Source organism: Chlamydotis macqueenii, chromosome 9 (assembly GCF_036417535.1).
Source record: "Chlamydotis macqueenii isolate bChlMac1 chromosome 9, bChlMac1.mat, whole genome shotgun sequence".
In the NCBI taxonomy this organism is placed as follows: domain Eukaryota; kingdom Metazoa; phylum Chordata; class Aves; order Otidiformes; family Otididae; genus Chlamydotis; species Chlamydotis macqueenii.
This window is the reverse complement of record NC_141564.1, coordinates 2,012,392-2,033,317: the sequence shown is the minus strand read 5'-3', so window position 1 is coordinate 2,033,317 and position 20,926 is coordinate 2,012,392. Positions and strand designations below refer to the sequence as shown.

The following is a 20,926-nucleotide window of genomic DNA, read 5'->3' as shown; positions in this document are numbered from 1 at the left end:
ACAATCCCTCCACAAAGTCGTTCGAACAGACGATACAAATCCATACAGCCAGCCCTGATCAGGAAAAGGGCTGGGAACCATCACGGTGACGATGACGTCGGCACACGAGGTGAGCTCTCCAAGGCAGGGCAACGACCCAGGACAAGCAGCCCTTTAGGTTTGTCAGAACTCTGCTAACACATCTACCACTTGCTACCCCTCTGCTCATTTTACAGCTCCTGAAAACCACCTTGCTGCTCTCCCGCTGGGGAAGCGGGCCTGGCTGCGCCACCGGCAGTCGCTCCCTCTCCGATGGCCTGGCAACACCGCTCCACAGGCACACACCTCGCCATGGTGTTCCTACCAGCCAACCCTGCAAGAACACAGACACAACAGCTTTCCAACGTGGAAACTCATCCAGATCTGGCACAAACATCATACATTCCCTCACCACCAGACGCGGAAGGGCCTTGGAGAACCAGTTGATGCAACACCAAAGGCCTCCAGTATCGCTTACGGAAAACCAGCGTGGCGGAGCTCGCGCTCGCAGCTGTTCCTCACGCACCCCGCCAGATCTCCGGAGAGAGCGGCCACGGGGTGGGCAAGGAGAGGGGGCACTGGTGAGACCGGCCGCTCCTCCGCGCAGGACTGAGCGGCCCTGCCGCAGCACGGAGCCGCAGACTCACCTACAGTGCAACTGAGCGCAGGCACCCCGGGCGTCCCCTTAGCAAACAAAACGCTGCTCCTTGCAGGCAGGTTGGGAGGATAAACCTTCCATTAGCAATGCTGTTCTGCTGATGTGCACAAAAGCAAACCATGCCATTACGTTAATTTCTTCTTTAGTTTGATCCGCTGGGAAATTTCAAGCAAACATTACCCTTTTGTTTTCATCTACTTGGACTGGAATCAGCCCTCAGTAACAAAACACATAGCGGCAAAGGGCCGTAAAAGGCGATTAAATAATTTAATCATCTAAATTTACCGTCCCCAGACATGTCGATGCTGCTGTGATTTCAGCTTCCGCTGCATGCTTTTCCAATTGTAACTCTAATATTTGCTATTCGTGTCTAGGCTGCGTCACAGAAATGGTTTTTCTTTTTCTCCACCAGCAAAAGCTCAGCTCAGACAACATCTGGTTTGTAAGAGAACCCACGTTTTCACCCAATTTTCCAGCTGGAACAACTGAAGCGAAAGGAGGTCAGGCAACTCACTCATTTACTCAAGGTCACAACCAACATCTCCAACGCCATGGCATCGATATAAAACACCCCGAGATCCTCTTCCTTGTTTGTTCTCAGTACTAAAATACACTCACCTCTGTATTGTGCTGACTGTTCAGCCATTATTAGTTTCGATATCACATACTTGTAACATATATTCAATGCTACAAATTCCTGTACACTCTCCTCTAGCACCTGTGGGTATTGTAAATAATTACGAAAGCATCTGCATATAATAATTCATCATCTGGATCCCATAATTGAAAGCTAAACAATGGCATTTCGGAAGAGAGAAAAAGCACACGAATTTCAAAAGCAGATAAGATTATTTTCCTCTTTTAGCAAAAAAAGGAATTAAATATAAAACCCTGCAAGTTAGACTTCAACTCGCATCCTTTTGACATTCCCCTTCTCTTGCCGATCTCTTGGAATGCAGAAAGCAAACCAGCGTGACCTCAGAAACAGTGCCAACACTTGATACGGTATTTCTCACCGTGACATAGCTGTCTGTACACCCAGGGAAGTGCTTCACCTTTCCAGGCTTTGTTTCTGATTTCTTAATTAAAAACTGCTAATCCTAATTGAGGCTTCTAACAAATCTGCAATCTTCAGTATTACCAAAATAAGGCGGTGAAAATCTAGGGAAATGAGTCTGGCGCAGCGGTCGGGATCCCAGAGTGAGCCCTGCAGTTTGCGACAGCCTGTGTCTCAAAGACTTTTCTCTCATGCATTTTTCCAGTCATTCTTCAAACCTACAGAGACACTACAGATGCTAAACATTTTGTGGCACAGAAATCCAGTTTTAGTTTCATTCTGTGAATTTTTTTTCCTCCAAACTGGCCCCTCATTAGTTTCATTTGATGACCCCTACTTCTCTTGTTGAGAGAAGGAACTGCAAGCAGAGCCCACATGTCTCTGACCATTCTTGGTTTTTATGACTTCCATCGTATCCCCTCGTCGTTATTTTTCGGGTCAGTCTAGGTCTCGTCTTTCTCTACAGACGTAGTCATGGACTAACTGCAGATTCCCCTCACCCTTCTCTGTGATTTTCCAATTCCAGTAACTCTGTTTTGAGTTGTGCAAGGTATCAAAGCCCTCCCAAGAAGCTGCTGTGGAACTCTGCTATCCAAGCAGAGATCAAAAAGCAAAATTTATTTACGATTTCTCAGCGAGCTGGAAAGCAGGACCAGAACTATGTCATTCTTAATACAGTAAAGCTGCTCTAAGCTTCCAGGTCCCAGCCTCCGCAAGGCAGAGAGCTGAATCATAGCAATTCCTCTTCCTTTGCCTTCTCCGGATGATGTTCTCCGATGGGACGAGCATAAGCCAGTGTCCCTGCCCTTGTGTTTCTCTCCACTCCCATGTCCTGCTCTTTGTGTCCAGCACGCAGGAGTGAAGGTGCAAGGGCTTGTCTCTGCCTTACGCTCAAACCCCAGCTGGTCACTGACAACCTGACTCTGTACCAAGAGGGTCTGGGTTTTTTTCATTTGGAAATCCTGGGAGTGTTTTAAATTTGGAAATTCTGGAGAGTCCAGAAAATTCCCTCTTACTGTAGAAACAGCTGAAACATCCCGACTCTTGTTTCTACTAAGCGCCAGTTGAGCTCGGTACAAAAGAAATGGTCAGGAAATCAGGAGCTAAGAAGTTAACTTCTGATTTCCTACAAATGCATGCTGCAGCCAGGCATGAACAAGTGCCAGAAAAGGATGTGGACGGAAATAAAGCAGAGTTTGCCGCAGTTCCCCCTCGCTCAGCTCCCTGTTCTGCCTGAAATTGCAGACAGGTCCGACTCAAGGCGCAAACCCTTTTGTGGAAATATTTCCAAGAAATACCGTTGTCTCGTGAAGGCATTTTACAAAAAGCAATGTTTAGCCACCAATTCAGATTCTTTTTGCAGGCTCATGTAACTTAAAATTGCCTTTGATTTCATTTAAAAAAGGAAAGCTGGCAAGCACTTAGCACATGCAAAAGCTTTTGGCAGCTTAAAAATACTGTGTAAAGAAACTTCTCAGCGGGAGCTGGTACGAACTTTTATGTCAACTCATCTCTCAAATATCTCATTTGGGCAGGTCCTTCTTGGTGCATTCCTCAAGAACTGGCTTTTTTACACAGTGAAAACATTTTAGAATTACATTTTATTAACCGATACTCACGGTTTCAATTCGATTTGGAGAAGATATAAATATATTGGTACAATTCCAAGCTGGGATTCGCTTCTATCTTTTATAAAAAAAAAAAAAAAACAGAAACAAAATCAGGTGCTACAAGGAGCAAACGGTCATCACAAAGAATCAGATGCATCATGCACAACAGAATATATGTTGTGTACAGTAAATGCTGGAAAATGTATTCACTAAAAGTCAGCACAGAAGCAGCGAAAGTCTCCTACTGGGTGTACCAGATGCGAGGTTAGGATTACCATCCCTGTGTTTTCCACACATCTGCTGCTCACATCCATCTGAAGGACATGTTACGGAGCAGATGTCCAACACCTGGGAGCCACAGCCAACAAGGGACTCGGCCTCTTTTGTAACGGGCCGGTTAAAAGATAAAAGGAGACCCAACTGCAACGTTGTAAGGGCAAAGAAACCGGATATTCCTGGCAACAAACAAGCTTTTAGATAACTGCTTAGATCACCACGCCTTCTAAAAACCTCAAACTGAAGGACCAAGGGTGGTCAATAGCCGGAGGAACTCGAGCACTGCAGAAGCCAGAACGGAGTCACAGCCTGAATGAGCAAAATTCAGGCACAGGCACCAGCTGACAGGTGGAGAGGCCAAACGGGCAGCTGGATGCTCCGGGCACGGTTGCTTTTTCGAGGGAGATGAAAAAAGGCTCCTCAAGCATGTGGGAGAAAGGGTTAAAGACAGGGAAAGAGCTAAGGCACTGAAAAAGAACTGCAGATCAGCTGGGCTAACACTTTTTATTCTTTATCTTCAAGCCACAAGTATTCAAAGTGAGGGGAAAAAACCCAGGCCCAAATCCAAGCTCTTGTTTCTCCCAAGAACTTGTCCTCCTCCATAATCCCACTAGGATCAGATCTCCTATGGAGACAGCCGCAACGCATGTTTGCACATAATTTACTAATGGAAGAAACATCTCAGAAAGGACAGCGGAGCATGTGCTTCCAGGAATCTACAGGTCAGTAATTAATCTCTTCACTGGTAAGGCTTACCCTCTGAAAGAGCTAATTTTAGCACAGAAGTCACAACCTGGGGAAAACATCAAGGCAACACCAAACCCTTATTGAAACGCCAAAGAAAATTATGAGGGAATGGTGGCACGATGTTCAGCTCCCAACATCCTAGTTTCACAGCTAACCGCCGATTGATCCAGCAAGGCCACACACATTTTCTACTCTAACTCCACAACTTCTTTTCCATTTCTTTTCCATTTCTTCCGATCCATTTTTCTGCATTCAGTCAAAAGCTTGATTTGCACAGGTTTAACTGAGAACTGAATCTGACTGCCTCATCTCCAACCAGGTATCAACACTAATGAAAAGAAAATGAGCGCAGCAGTTGACAGATGAGGAGCGATGAAAAACAAACACCCAAGGCATGAACTGTTCAGTTCAATCGGTTCCACACGCTGTATTCAGAGCGATCCCCGAGGCAGAAAGAAGTCGGACAAACAGGACAATGGCTATTTTTTTATCGCAAACCACACACACAGAATCTATTATGTTTTAAGCTAACCACAAATTGGCAATAATTATTAACAGACTGCAATTGTAGAAGTAAGATATTGCACACAAATCCTTTCTATCTAGACAGAACATAACATTTTGTTCTGAAGAGACACCAAATTAACAGGATGAAAAAAGTACACTTTTAATAACATCAAATTATTTACAGGGTTCCCCGAGTTTAAAATAAGAGCCCTGGCAGAACTGAAAGAATTGAGCCGCAGAACAAGGAAGGAATGGGTTTCTTTCTGACTGGAAGCGTGTGCACGTCTGCACAGCTACCACACCTCCGTGTAGGAGATCACGGTCCACGGCCCGAGCCGGCTTCAGCTGGACTGGACTGGGAATAGCGTCCCAGGATGATATTAGACCCTTACTACCCAAAACATCCTGAAGTAATCATGTAACACGCTTTTTGGTGCTGAATCCTAATCCTTTCTCCCCTGTAGTATTCTTCACTCCAATCCCTAATTCAAACTGGAAGCTTGAATTGTTCAAGGAAGTGATTCAAAAAGCTAAAAGACCTGAAACTGTTCCTGTATTTCCGAGGTGCTCCCTCCAGCCGAAGCTCCAAACACTCTGAAGGCACCACACCCGTTTCTGCACTCCTGAGACAACAGCGCTGCAGTGAACGTGAGTTCGCTCACTTGAGTACTCTGGCAGAGAATTCATGTCTTATTCCACTGGCAAAAGCAGAGCTGACAGCCTCAAATGTCTGAGCCTCAGGAATGAAATCCTGTGTTTTGCCTTTACAAACCTTTCTTTGGTCAAGGGATCATCAAAACCATTCACCTGTGTCTATCCAGTTCCTCCTGAGCTACAGGAGGTACCACAACCTTGAACCAGTCTGTATTCACCCAGTAGTCACCTAATCGTCAAGAAGAGGTGACGCCTTTCATCAAAACCTCGTATGACTCAGGAAGTGTCACCTAGAAGACTCTCTGCCTTGGGAGTTTTTAGAAATCAGGTGGCAACACCCTTGGGATGCACGTAAAAAGAGAAGATCACCAACACCAGCCACAGCAGGTCTGGCAGCACACAATAACTACACTCCAGGTTACACTGTGGATGTACTCACCGTACCTGCTCCTCAGTCTACCTTCCTGCCGCAGGAGGTGGTGGAACGGTCCAGCAGCTGCTGTGAAGTGACATGACTGCTGTTGCGCTGTGCCACGTTACCCTGCTTCACAGGCCAGAGGCTGCTGGAGAGGCTATGGAGCAACAAAGACTGTCCACATGCATTAAAACCAAGTGATTCCGACAGATGGAAGAGCATCAAGCGTGGAGATAAAGGCTCTGAGATACCACTCTATCTCTCATTAGCAATGAGCAATCTTTACACATGGCTTTTGTATGCCATGAGCTGAACTGGAACTCTGATTTATTTAAACTGGATTGAGGCCACACGTTCTATCGTAAAGACGAAACTTAATGGCGGTGAGAAACACCAGGAACAGTTCTGGCATGCTCCATTCAGATTTCCAGTCCTCCCAGGAGGGGAACGGAGTGCATTGATCCCAAAGTCAAAGCAGAAGAAGGTTTTCCAAGTTGGGAAGGAAAGGGTGGAAGAAGGGCAAGGGAGCAGGGATTAACGTCAATACGAAGACATATACTCCCTGCAGAGGAAAACCAAAGCTTTTGATAAGAACAAGGAGGGAGGAAAAAAGCAGTACCAGAAAATCCCGATGTGTCAATGCAGAGCGGTGGCTTGCCCTCAAAACCCAGATCTTACCCAACTTTAACAGCAGTGTGCCTAATTAATTTCAGATGAGAATAAATGGCATTTTCCACTTGGCTTCTCTCTCTCCCATCGCTGAGCTCTCCCTCTCTTACACACTGTCTGCCTCCACCGCTCTCCCTCCCGCTCTGCCTCTCCCAGCAGCTTCTCCTTCGGCAGCACTTTTGGTTGGCCGGCGTTCTCCGAGGGCCCTGGTTTCTTTACCCTTCCTCGCTCAGGGCACCTCTTACAGGGCATGGCTGTTTCCAGGCGAAATCAATATCCCCATGCTTGTAGCCAAGGGCCTGAAATGGAGTCTGGCCTCAGCTATGTGCATTTAAATCCAGACCAGCTCTACTCCAGCACGAACAATAAAGCCCAGCTTGGCTCCGAGTGCTGCAGCCAGCGGTGAGTTAACGTCAGTGAGAGGCAAGGGACTGGCACTAATATTGTTTTCTGAAAGCACGAGGTTTAATTTACTATTCCTTTGTACGCTTCTTGCATCAGCTGCAGCTCACCGTACTCAGCAGAAGAGAACCAGTCTACCAAAGCCTGGGCACCAAGGATACCGCACAAGAGACACCAAGCGCTGCCGCCACCACGCTGCCGCTCGCTCGCCCAGCCTGAGGCTCTCCAGCTGCTGTGTGCAGCGTGGGTTGGTGCTCCAGCTGCAGATGCCTGTGGTAACACAGTGAAAACACCCGAGGCACGCTGGGGGCATGCACGAAGTATTGCAAGTGGATTTCTGCATCCTTCTGGCTCAGGCATACCGCCTGTGCCAGCCCATCCCATCTCCTGTGAGCTACAGACAGTGATACCGCTAACAGAGACGGAGCCTGAGCAGCGTGGTGAAACACCGCTTCTCAGCCAAGACATGGCGACTGGCAGCATCACTGCTTCCAGTCCAGTTCTGTAGATAGTGACCACCAACCCGACACCAGCGCGGTGTCGGGAGCAGCCACTAGTCCCATTACCAAAACCTTGCTGTTGGAGGGAAAAGACCAAATTATTTCAACTGAGTTATGAGTCTGGAACTACTTGTGCAGCCCAAGATGCGTTTTAAAAAATCCAGAGAAGGTCTCTGAAAACAGATCTAGAGGTTGCTGGTCACAAACACATATATATGTATATAAATACAAAAGTGTTTTATATTTCTGCCCAACACTACACTGTCTACTGCCAGCACGAAACAAAATATCTCCACTAAATTCTATGTGCAATACATTTCAAAGCATTCTCCTGAAGTCTCCAGAACTTCAAAGATATTTATTTGTGGTTATTTCAGATGGTTCATCCTGGGCCTAGCACTTGGCATTTAAATCCATGTTCATCTCTTTATTATTATCTAGAGTTTATCTTTTCTATACAATTTATTCAACTATTTAATGTTGTGATAAACACAGGAAAGCAGGCAAACAGAAACTCAAGATCTGCACTCATGGCTCATTTGGTGTTTGAGGGCACCGCACCACGTAAACAGCTTATGGTTCCTACAACCATAGCTCACTCGATTCCAGAATCCCAGTCCAGCCAGACCACTGGGATTTTTTCCTTAACTCTCCCTACCCTCCTCTGTAGGAGGATCCAGAAAGTAAACTGATCACGGGAAGCATGGGAAGCTGGCGTTTGTTAGAGCCCGTCAGAGCCGGCGCCAAGCAGACAGAACCGCCACAAGCCAAGCATGCGTGCGCATAGATTTGTTTATAAATGCGCTTATTACGCAAAGCAGCGTGGCTGCAGATGGCCAAAGCCTGAAAAAGACTAAAGGGTTTGTTTTCTGTTTTTCCCTTGCGTGCGATTGTTTCTCCCTTTGCCTTCCTGGCTTTACTCAAGGTACTCAGCCTTTCTATAGGCAAATTTTCTTCTCTCCCAAGAAGCATTTTGAACATGCATCTTAAATTTTTCTCAAAATTGTCAAAAACTTGTCAATTTTTGTGATTTTTTTTTGTCAAATCCATAAAATCACAAAGCCTTCCCATAGCACTCCCAAGGACCGCTACCTGCAGCACTTTGCTGTGCCTCTCTCATTTATACTCTGCTCTTTCAGGTATGTATCGCTTACTTCTCAGGTTTTTTTTTTAAATAATAAAAAAAAAAGATAATAAATTCTTCTTACGCAGGAGGATGTTTTCATCGCTTTATTGGTTTGAGCCCACACTCCTCATAAGCTGTCACAAGAATTTAGTAACAGATCCATAACGATTGCGTTCCACATACCGTTCAGGCTAATAAGAAGTGAAAGCAATATCAAACATTGTTGCTCAGGGTATGAGAGTCAGATGGAGCAGATTTGCTCAGTGGAAAGAGGCAGCATTCAACAGCATCTCTTTTGCAACCATATGCATACTTCAAATAACGCTCCGAGGTACGAAAACAGATCCGCACCTTGGGCTCACTCTCCGTATTTCAGACGCTATACCCACAGCCTAAAAATTGGCAAAAGCCAAACCCAAACCAAACGCCTCTCAGCGAAGAACTCCACTCTGTGCCTCACCACTTTCCCTCTTCACGCTCTGATGTTATTCATTCACCCAAACACAGGCCCGTTTCTGTTCCTGCTGAGGTCAAGTGCCCAAGAGGAAGCTGACTGAGATCAAGCAAAGCGACATATGTTTATTGTTGCTTAAAAATGTATTACACACTGAAGCGTCTGACTGGAGCTAAAAGATATGAATATTTTGAATATTTCTTTTGACCTTTACAGCCCTAGTCTGGCTTTCCAAAGACAATCCCTCCTCCAAGACATGGGAGGAAAAGAACACCCTTCTCTTCCCAGAGCCCAGTCCCATGCCAACCTCCGAAAGACGCAAGTCCTCCCCGCGTGGGTACACACGGACGCTCTCGCACCTACAAAACCAGTACGTCACGAGTCAGGGGTCTTGCAATTCTTAGAGCTGCCATCTATTCACAGCACTTAGTACACATACAGTGCAAATAAACTTCTGTATTAGACGAGGAAAAATTCTCAAAGCCACACTTTTATTGCTTCTACTGCTTTTAGAAGACTAAAATTCCATGTACAAACTGAGTGACCTGCGGAGCAGTTCGGGTAGCGCCCCAGCCCCTCCATACGCCAGAGCAGAGCAGCCACCCTGCATCCGTGCAACTGGGGAGGTTCTCTTATTTCTTCTGCAAACTGGAAAGAGTAGAGAAAATCTCTGCAAGCTCCCCCTTTCCAGAGAAAAGAGAGCAGCAACGTCATCTTGCCGTTGCTGTGTTCAAGCTAACACATCAGCTGAAGTTACAGTGTTTTATTCAAAACGCAAAACATTTTACCACATTTTTGTGTAGCTGGTTACCAAGGGCGGGTGGGGGGCTGGAGAAGAGGATCATATCCTCAAATATCACACTTTGTTTTTTCATGTGATTTATTATGAGCTGTGGCAGCTGAGGTTTGTGTTGAAGATAAGAGCAAAGAATGACCTACTAGATAAAGCTCAACTTCTTCTCAAGTCACAAGGTCTAAACGCAAAGCATCACCCTAAACGTTAGGGCCACCACTTCAAACACCAAACAGTTCCACATCACCCCATGTACTAAGTTTTCTTCCTTCAGGCATCTTCCTCTTCTCCTTTTATCTTGCAGAAACAGCACGTACACTCATTTGCATTCACTCTACATGGGTTTGCAGTATCTCAGACCTCACGGACTTAACCAGCTCTTACAGATCCCAACAACATGGTTTCTTAAATGCAGAGTCCCTGAACACATTGACTCAACTTGGACATCTAGCTAGAGGTTGTATGGATACTTACTTTGCATGTCTCTGGCGTCTCCCAGGGCTGTGTCCAAGAGCAGATGACACACAATAGTCATTGACAAAGAATTTCCACTTTTGTCTTTCTGACATCCCTCCCTGCTCTGTGGATCCAGCCAAGATCTCAAGCTGATTATTAATCTGCCTTGCCCAAGGACAAAACCAGATTTCTAAACTAACAAACTGAAGAGGAAAAAAAAATTCAGTGAACAAAGACATGAATCTTCACTTTCTGCAAGGACTGGAATGCCAGAAATACCTGCCATGATGCCAGAAGGTTTCACGCGGTGATTACTAGGTGGCCATTAAGCAATAGCTGGAGCCTTCTCCCTCTCATTTCTGGCAGAGCGCACGCACAGCATTGCCCGCTTGGAGCACGACTGGCTAAAGCACCATTCCTAGAACACCATCCTACAAGGATGCTCCCCTTCAGGGATTACCAAAGGGAAACAGGGCACGTCTACAGAGCTGCGTACTTACTCGAGCTGGTTTAGGGGAGACGCTGTTCTCTCTGCCTCGGGATTGCTTTCTGCATCAAGGCAACGTTGAGATTTTACTTTTGCTTCACACAGGACAGGCAAACTTACAAGAACACGCAGCAGGGCTTATGAAGGCCCTGAAAAGGCCATTCCAGAAGAAGGCAGTTTATCTCCTGAAATCAATACCAAATACTAACCCTTTCAGTAGGAGCACGCAGCCAGTGGCAGACCAGCTGCAGAGAGGAGGACTATTTCATCTGAAGGCATGAAAACTGGACAGAAGAAGGACATGGACCAGTTGGAGAAGGTCCAGAGGAGGGCCACGAAGATGATGAGAGGGCTGGAGCACCTCTCCTATGAGGACAGGCTGAGAGAGTTGGGGCTGTTCAGCGGGGAGAAGAGGAGGCTCTGGGGAGACCTGATAGCGGTCTTCCAGTACCTCAAGGGGGCCTACAAGAAAGATGAGGAAAGGCTGTTTAGTAGGGCCTGTTGCAATAGGATGAGGGGTAATGGTTTTAAAATAGAGGGAGGTAGATTTAAATTAGATATTAGGAAAAAATTTTTTACAATGAGGGTTGTAGAACACTGTCCCAGGTTGCCCAGAGAGGTGGTGGAGGCCCCATCCCTGGAAACATTCCAGCCAGGTTGGCCGGGGCTCTGAGCAACCTGATCTGGTTGGGGATGTCCCTGCTCCTTGCAGGGGGCTTGGACTGGGTGGGCTTTGAAGGTCCCTTCCAACTCTAACCATTCCATGATTCTATGAAAACAAAATGTCAGATCTTCAGCTGACAGAAGCCCAGCCTCTGGTGACCGCACCCAGGCACGTCAGTGTATTTCAGATATTCTGCGTTTTGGGATTTCCTCGCCTCTCTTCTTTGGGCACTCCAATCACTCACTGCCTTCAGACCTGAAAACCCAGTAACCTTGTTGGGATCGGTTTAGCTCCTGGCACCTGCACAACGTGCACAACGACACTGTGAACTGAACACTCTTCTGCTTCTCTATGTAGTTGTCTCCACTGTATTATCCAGACATAAACTCCAGTGATCTAAACAGACCAAGGGGAAAAACCACAATCTGTTAGAACCGTAACACGCTCCATAGCACTCCAGCCCTCTTTACCACGCTGCTCGTTCCAGCACCGTGAATTCTGGACGACACAGGACCGTCTGCCGCAGAAGTGCTCCAAAGTAACGCTTCTTCTCAACTTGCCAGGCCTCCACACCGTTACTAAGCCTAACTGCAAAGCTCAATGGCAAATCATTTCATGCAATTACATAATTAACTGCTTCTAAACGAAAAGGCACAGTAATAACAGACATCCAGAAGAGAAAGAAAGATGTGTGAGGGAAGAACATTTTCCCGAGTCGTCCCCTGGCCAGCAGCTTTCCTCCCAAGCGCCTGCCTGCACCTACACCAGCCTCGCGACAGGGCTGAGCCCCTCATCCTCCTCTTCTCAAAGGGACTGAGGGGGAGAAAATGACCCCACAGATCTCCTTTTGACAGGAGAAACACCAGAGCATTGACTGCTGCTGCAGAAAACAGAAAGCCCCCACTACTACGATGAGTGGATGTGTCCGAGACCAGGAGGGGATCCCTGAAAACCTGCGTCCAGCAGCAGGTAACGGACCATGGGACTGGTGTGCCCCTCCTTTGGGTGTCCCTAGCTCTGCAGGGCCGTGGGGCAGCTTCCCCAGCTCCCTCCACGCCTCAGGAAAGCCTCACTTCTCTGAGACCCCAGGGAGCTTTGCTGCAGCTCTCCGAGCCCTGCTCCCCCAGGATTTACCACACAAAACCGCAACTCAGCATGCTGATAACTGCATCTGGGTATGTGCAGGTCAGTAAGCTGTTCGCTGTCATCGCACTCAAGACCATCCTGCTCCTTCAAAAAGCGAAGCAAGTTGCACAGATGATCTGTACTCAGACACGCTGCGATCTCTTCCAGACCCTTCTCACTTCATTATGCTTGAAATTACTACCAGGAAGGACACAGTTATTTGTCTAAATGCCATTGAGGTTGTTTATCTAAGCATTAAGTGAAAAAAAAAGAAAAACAATAAGTTTGTTTTATAGCTACGGGATTTTAACGCAGAAGCAGCTTAAACACCAGCTTCACGATGATGAAATCCATCCCCTTCCTCCTCACAACCACGAGCCTCCCCCACGCATTGGAAGACCCCCCAGCTGATACAAAGCAGCGCTTGCACTGGGTCCCAGCTACTACAGCTGCCACGACGGCACCACGCACCCCTACGGGCAGCAAAGCTCTGTGCGAACCCCTGCCAGATCCCGTGGCCGCTATTACACCCTCCAGCGTTACCATCACCCGCTCACAACCAAGTTACTGTCCTGTGTGATACCGTGAGGTACCAGGGGGATGGACTTCACTGCAACATCCTTTGTATTTTTTTTAAAAAAATAATCTCTACCACTCAAATGATATACACGAGTGCCCTGACAAATAGGCAAAAATATGACTTAATTTTTTATTCAGGCACGAGCCACACAGTACCCACTCACTGCCACCTCAGACCCAAACCACTGGAAACGCTCGCCGTCCGTGCGTTTGGCAAGGAAGAGCAGTCACTAAGCAGTGAGCGTATTCCTCCTCACGAAGCAGCGATTTATAACGAGGAACAAGCCTGTCACTTACTCCTAATAAACCTATAGTGCTTATTATTCCCACCACAAAATAAAAATAATCCAATTTAATTCAGAAAGAAAACGACTCTCGGAGACCGAGGGCCTCGCGAGCTCCCTTCACTAAAGGACGGAGGCAACTCACTAAACTGGAAACGGCGATCCAGCAAACATTCCACTGCCGCAAACAGTGTGCGGCAAAGATATACGGGAGTTTATTTGCATATAACGCAATACAAATTCCAGCAGCATCCTGGGTGAAAGTAAAGGCTTTTTTTGATTTGTTTTGTTTGGCTTTTGGGTTTGTTTCTGGTTTTGTGATGAACAGACTTGGTAAACATTTCCCATGCTGGCTGCTGTTTGGAATTCCAAGTCTGAAATAAAACACAAGCACATCGCCGGCTCCAGTGCTGCCTGCCTCACAAACAGCAACAAAACCCACCAGCAATTAAATAACAGAATATTTATCTTATATAGAGCTTACGTGTAGCTCACAGTCTCACTAACGAAGTAACATTTCAGCTCTGTTTGACAACAGAGGCAGCAAATCTACCAACAAACCAACCTACCGTGACAGACAGCCTGCCACTGCCCCTCCCCTGCGAATGCTGAGTTAAAGGAAAAAAAAATAATCATGTCACATCTGTAACAGCAATTCTGTCACCTCTCTCTGCCGATTAAAGAATACCGTACCATTATGATGAGAGTCCTGGGTCTGCTCATTTCATCATCGCTATCCAGCGGCAGAATTTCATGTGACAACTCCTCCCGTCGTCGGCGCCGGCAGATATGTGGACAGTTCCTCTGTACCACAGAACGAAAGGCTTGGAGCAGAACAATGCTGGCAGCACAGCCCATATCTGCATCCTGAAGCCTACAAAATAACTTCTATGTTTACGCTGTGTGTGAAAAACAGTGGCTCCTTGTCCGTGAAAGCAGCCTCCACTGCAGCTGCAGCCAGCGCGCTCTCCAATCGCTTCCTTGAGCTCTGATCATCTGATCACAACCAAATGGCTTGGATGCAGATAGAGGAAAGATTTGATCCACTGAAACTGAAACACACGCAGGATTACGGTGCTTTTTTTCCTCCCACCCCCCCTCCCCCCCCCCCCCCGCTTCTGAATTCACATGAGAAAACACGCTCCCTCTCTGGTACGATCAGCCACCGCCTCCGATTCCCGTTTCGTGGAACTGAGAGCATTAAAACACCTCCTTCGCAGGAGCCAGCTGTTCATTGAACACACACACAGGCAGCCGCAACAGCTGGCACGATCAGTTTAAACATCTTTTTAAAAAAAGTCGTAGGTAGCAAAATAGCAAACATCTGGAAAGAGACGAGCTCTCGTTATCAGCACCGCTGTTTTTAAAATACGTTGCCTTAGGGTTTTTTGCCACAAAAAGACACATATTTAACCTCAGTGAGGGATTTGGGCTGTAATCTTTTCACTTCTCGCGATTTTCTGAAGCACAGCAAGCTCATTTGAGTTGTAAATGTAACAAGTGGTAAAAAAAAAAACAAAACACAACAACAAACAAACCACACAGAAGTCTGGACTGCTTCACCCAGCTCACGCTAGAACGGCCGCGGCTCGATGAGAAACAGCAGCACGCAGCTCTGGAACGCCTTGCAGGAGCGCGGTTGTGCACTCCCACACGGGCATGCCTTCTGCAGAGCCACGCGTTTTACACCGACACGGGAGGCTTGCGTGGAGACTGACACCCAACCAAGCACCGCCGACCTTCCAAGGAGGGCAGGAGGGAAGCGTTTTAGCTTTAGGAGCCGCGGCAGCCGACGGTCGGCAGCGGAGCCGTCCCTTCTGGCTGGTGCCCCACCAGTCGTTCAAAGAGCAGGCAGGGATGCTCCGCAATCGCACGGCTGACCTGGAAACACAGCAACGCTAACGAGAGAGAGCCTAAGATAATAGCGCTGGAGAGGAAGTTAGCGCTAAAAATACCTACGGAAAATGGATTTCTCTCACACATAAGGAAAACTAAGAATTTCCAACAGGGTTTCCAGAGAAGCCGCTTTTAGGCTAATACGTGTAACTTTATTATACGTGCACCCCAAACCATATTTACCTTGCATCAACAAGGCTTTAATTTCTAACGAAGGCTGCGAGAGTTTTACCATCAATTCCCGGGGGGCATGAGCAACCTTACAACATCTGCTAATGAGATCTTTGTAAAGAGTACTCCTCACAAGCTCAATCAAGAATGGCACTGAAAACATTCCCTGGAAATACTTTCTTCTGGGCTTGATTAGGGTTTAATTGCTCAGCGATCTGGCAAAAAAAAAGACTTCATTTTTAATTGAAGCATTTGCCAGAAAAGCTAAATCCTTTAAATTTGTTCTTTAAAAGCAAGAAACCCACGGCCATTAATCATTGCCTTCGTTTCTTTCGAGTAAGCTGCTCTGAGCGCACACGGAAAAGAGCCAGCAGTGCCGGCAGGTGCTGCACAAACTCACGGGCAGCTCTGCCAACGCACCCACCCGGCTCTTCCCCCTTGGATTGCACGGGCGTCGCGCGCCGCCGCGCCGTGCCTCCTCTCCACCGGCATACCCTCCGGCGGGGCTCGCACCGCGCTCGTCAATTTGATTCTTCTAACGCCATTTCCAGCGGCACAGCTGGGGAATTTCTGCATCAAATCAGCATTCCTGCCTGCTACGGCTGCTGCTGTTTACGTTTTTGTCAGAATTATTTATTTACTCCGGGGCTGTGACCGACACCTCGATCACCTAAAAGATGCACGTGGTAGCTGGGAGATCTACATTCCCATTTTAATTCCAGCAGCAGCAACGCCGGCCCGGGTAGCATTGGTCGCTGGCTGTTATGGCAACCGCTCTGCTTCCTCGGGGGCTGCTAACACATCTCCTGTCTGTACGGCATCTTCTTGTACTCACTAGTGCTCAGCTGGGAGGGATTTTGACGAAATTTGGGTTCCGTTGTCGCAGTCCAACACTGTCACGCATACAGGGAACAGTGCCCCAGGGCCTGGCCCAAAGCTTCGCTCCGCTCTCAGCGAAGAACCCCATTCAGTTCAGCGCTCTTTGCATCAAACTATCCTCTGCCAGCGGCCCCAGCGGCTTCGTTACTGTTATCTGTGGATTAAGCTATTATTAGGGACAAGTAGGAAGGACACAATCTTGGCATTTCGTCTCTTAGGAGAGAAAAATGACAGTCTGAAAACAAGCGAGCTAAGAAGCCAAAGCCAGCTAAAAGTAGCCTCTGGGCCCCGATCAAAATTCAAGACCTGAAAAAACAGCTAATGCGCAGGGGAAGAGAAACCACTGAAGAGCTAATAAACCCCTTCTGTTTTAAGGAAAGCTCACAGAAGCATCAGCTATCGTTGGGAAACGTCCCAGCCCAGTAAAACTGCCTGGACGCACATACAGTACCAACAGCTCTGCTTTTCAGACGTGGGGATCTCATTAGCACACATTACGCCTATACACCGACTATCAGCGTGTTAGTTACCCTTGCAGTGAAGCACCAAGCGCTATCTGTGTTAATTAGGACTTTAATCCAGAAGCTGAATTCAGTGAAATCCCCTGGGAAGCAAAACACCCCTTCCTGCAAGCAGCTCCTTAACTCCCCGTTACGAAGACCCTGGCAACAGCGCTGGGCTAAGGAACAGCCACACATAAAAAAGTCGGAGAGGCAAGGGGGTTGTTTAACCCGGATGACTCCGGTGACCCAGTCCTCCGCAACCCCTCGGCAGCAGCAAAGCTGTGCAGGAGCAGAAGTGGGTCACGCTTGCCATGTCTTATAAAGTCGACGATAAGAAAGCGGAGTTCAAAGGCATCGGGATCCTCAAGCTAACGGCCAGCCGTCATCCAGCTTCAGCTCCCACAGGAAGGAGATGCCAGCTCCGCAAACGGGCAGCCAGAGCCTGAGGAGGCAATCTGTCTGTCGCCGGAGGTCTGCAGGAGAGAGTAAACCCCTCGTCCTGCAAGACTCTCTAAAGATGTTACCAAACGTGTTTGCATGACGTGCACCGAGAAGTCACGCAGCAGCTCTGGAAGTGTGACTAAAGCAGCAATGACAGGTGACCGCAGGAGCCATCCACAAAACCAGGAACGTCCCTAGAACTGCTTACAACAGTCTGCTCGCTCTGGCCCACAAAAGCCCCATGCTGTTAAGAGGAACTAAAGACAGTGTAACAGAACAAATTTGTTACAGATAATGTTCACGCCACGATGACAACTTACCACAGGATGCCTGCGTACACGCCAGCGAGTACCCTGCTCAGCCAGAGCTGGGTTTATACAAAGCCACCGTCACAGAGAACAATTTGTTGGCACTCTGAAGCTGACTCACAGGACCATTTACCTAAACTCAAAGCGGGTAACAAACTGGCAAAACAATGTCCATTCACCAAAAATCCTTCATCGGAGACGGCGCAAAAATTTGCCAGGTGAGCTGTTTGCCTTGCACAGCTCAGAGATATCTTGAGATGGTTCCAGTCCAGGTGATGTACTGGTACACAGACACGCACAGCACTCCGCTGAGCACACACTTCTGGAGTCAGAACCTTCTGCGAGTCCAAACGTTTTGGAGCAGAGCAAGCCTTTCAGTTTTTCAAGGCTATCCTACATGAGTTGCTATTCCACGCACACCACCCTGGTAGGGATGCTGAGCAGCTCCCCGCAACACGCGAGCCGCGTGGCCAGTGGCTGTCACCCGCAGCTCCACACAGACTCGCCGTTACTGTAAAACTTCTGCTGAGGTCTAGCCTCCACAAGCAGCAGGCGAACATTTGAAGTAAGATACAACAACAACAACATTACAGTCTCTGCCTTGATGCAGGTGAGGATCACTCACACTGTGGTGAGCTGCTGTGTCATCTCTCAGCACCTTATAATTTACCACCACATCACCCTTCCAAACAAAAAAGACTGATAGACTTTATCTTCTTAGCAACGGGAATTTTTCTCCGAGACATCAAAGGTCCTTGCCTCCAGTATTTGTTTTTATAAAGACTTGGAGGCATATGAAAGGAAAGTAGAGGGGGGTGGGGGGGAAATAATGTACCCAAGTTTGAAAGCCTCTCTTCATGCTCTGCTACACAAAACAAACGGCGCAATCCTAACCAGCCTCTGAGGAACCGGCAGAGACCCGGATCGGACGGGTGAAGTACTCCGAGAGGCAGTCTTCACGGCAGCCTGCTTGATGACAGAAACCCTCATTAATGTGCTTCCTTCCCTCGCGTGTTTTATGCCTGAGGAACAGCACAAGTTCAGAGCCTTCACTGCACTTTTTCTAACGACTGTGCCCTTAAAGGACCATGGCAGACACCGCCTTACTGTGGCATCTCACAGCTCCTGTTCTCTGTCCGCGGCCACGTTGCTAGTGGATTCTCGTAGCCCCCTAGACCTCCATCTTCAGGAGTTGCCCTGTCTTCTCTTCCAACACAGTTATGTCCCAAAGCTTTCGCATCCAGCCCAGTGGCCTACAAGAGGCTGTGCAGTGCTAGGCTGAAGCACGGCCATCATATGTTTTGAGAAAAAAAAAAAAAAAAAAAAAAATTATTTCCTTCTCATCAAGGCCAACACAAACAATTCTTAACCGTACCAAGTAAGGGTCAGTGCAATCTCCACAATTAGTACTATATGGTTTTAACTATATGAGAGGGGCTTATATCATTCAAGCGCCTCATTTCTCTTCACTGAGCCTCGCAGCAGCCAGCTCAGCAGATGCCTTCCCAGGGCCGCCACAAACCCGCTGCAATGTCACCTGGCTGGAGAGCCAACAAAAAGTAAGGGTATGGCACCCTCTAGGGAGTAGCACATGAAAGGCAAAGCCTGCACCAGACAGCTCTCCTCGCTGGGTGTGACAAGTGATGCAGATTAAATGGCTGTGTTTATAACATTTTCACCTTACACTTAAAAAAAATTTAAAAATTAATTGCACTACCCCAAACCCGTAAAAACGAGTCAGGTGTTCTCCACCACAGCTAGGGAGACAGCCCAAAGGAAGAGCTGCAGGATTAGGATTGCTGTTTCTATCTCACCTTTTGAAACACGGGGGACGCGTACCCTGAACGGGGTACAGGGCTGCCGGATGACCAGCAAGCTCACGGCACCTCATGCTGCAAAACATATTCTTACAACTCTGCTGGTTCTTGACTTGACCTGCTGGACACGGAAACCATCACGTACAGACACGGGCGGAAAAAATACAGAATTCTCCCCCCTTAGATCCCACGGCAGTTTAATCACATCAACATCCTGCAACCATTTAACAAACAAGGACACAAAGGGGTAAAACAGACTGAAGTAAGAATTTCCAACGGGCCACTGACAGAAGCTGGGCTAGAACCCACAGCTCTGGAGTTCAACCCCTAAAAGGGTTTCTCAGAATACCATTTCTATACAAAATGCTAAATAAATTTATAACTTCCATGCAAATAGTTGTGACATTCTTATTTTCAACTCAGGCGAAGCATCTGCTGATTTTCAACCAATTTCTCACTTTGACAAGTAGTTTTCTACAACCACAACCGCCACGAGACCAATGGGATCATTCTCAGGTCTCAGATTAAGTAAAATCTATAGGCAGTGATGAAAACCTCTTTATTTCAATGCACTTCAGTGGCTTCTGGACCCAGCACCAAACGTTCTAAAGAGTGGCTAAGAGCATCGTTGTGATTTTCTTAAACATGGAACAGGAAAAAAAATAAATATTTAACTTCAGACCAGGAAACATAACTACTCAACTTATAAAGCAAATGTATGTTTGTTTGTTTTCAAAAGAACTTTTATTATCCCATAAAACTGGAGGAGAATTAGTTTGAGCTACCAAAATCAATCCTTTCTCTGGCGCAGCACAAATAAAAACATGTATTAAGATAAACTCTGGGAAGAATTTTCACCAGAAGTTACAGCTGAGGCTGGGCTCACACTTTTGAAGCGAAGGTTTTACAAATAAGCCATAGCAGAAAAAACAGGCACTACCCCACTGGTTCCCAAAAAGAACTGGTAGCAAACTATTACCCTCTTTCAGAAAGATCCACGTTCAACTTGCACACAACCCCTCAGATGGCATTACTGTCAGCTGGTCCTGCTTCCAGAAGACGTCCATGTCACTAACTCAGTGGTAGGGAGTTGGAAACCCAGATCTGGCAGAGAGAGAAAAAAAAAAACCAACAAACCAAGCAAACCTGTTTTCACTCTAATGTTATTTTTTGTGACAGAGTACAACTGGCCTGTTACCTTGTTAGGGTCTGTAAGAACTCCAAGGACTTTTGCCTAGCTGCTTCACAAATCAATTGTAAAGCATGAAACACGTCCAGCTAGCTGGAAAGCCACTGTTGCCACACAAGAGCAAATTCATCCACCATCTGCTGCCCTGGCACCAGCCCCGCCACTCATGGAAATACCGGAAAGGGAAAGAAAAAACTCCGGAGACCGGGGAAGAACGTCCCTCAGCCCGTTCTCCCAACGG

The 20,926-nt window shown here is 47.3% G+C and overlaps 1 protein-coding gene across 3 annotated transcripts in view; it reads right to left on the bottom strand.

Moving 5' to 3' along the window:
• The window catches only part of DOCK10 (dedicator of cytokinesis 10), a 143,425-nt gene that overhangs the window by 103,816 nt on the left and 18,683 nt on the right, over nucleotides 1-20,926 (bottom strand). For 2 of the 3 annotated variants that reach the window (XM_086754226.1, XM_086754231.1), the window contains exon 1: nucleotides 14,175-14,339. The exons of the other annotated variant lie outside the window; for it this stretch is intronic. In XM_086754226.1, the coding sequence (XP_086610352.1) occupies nucleotides 14,175-14,339 (165 nt within the window). Of the gene's footprint in view, nucleotides 1-14,174; nucleotides 14,340-20,926 lie in introns of those variants that run through there. 3 annotated transcript variants of the gene reach the window in all.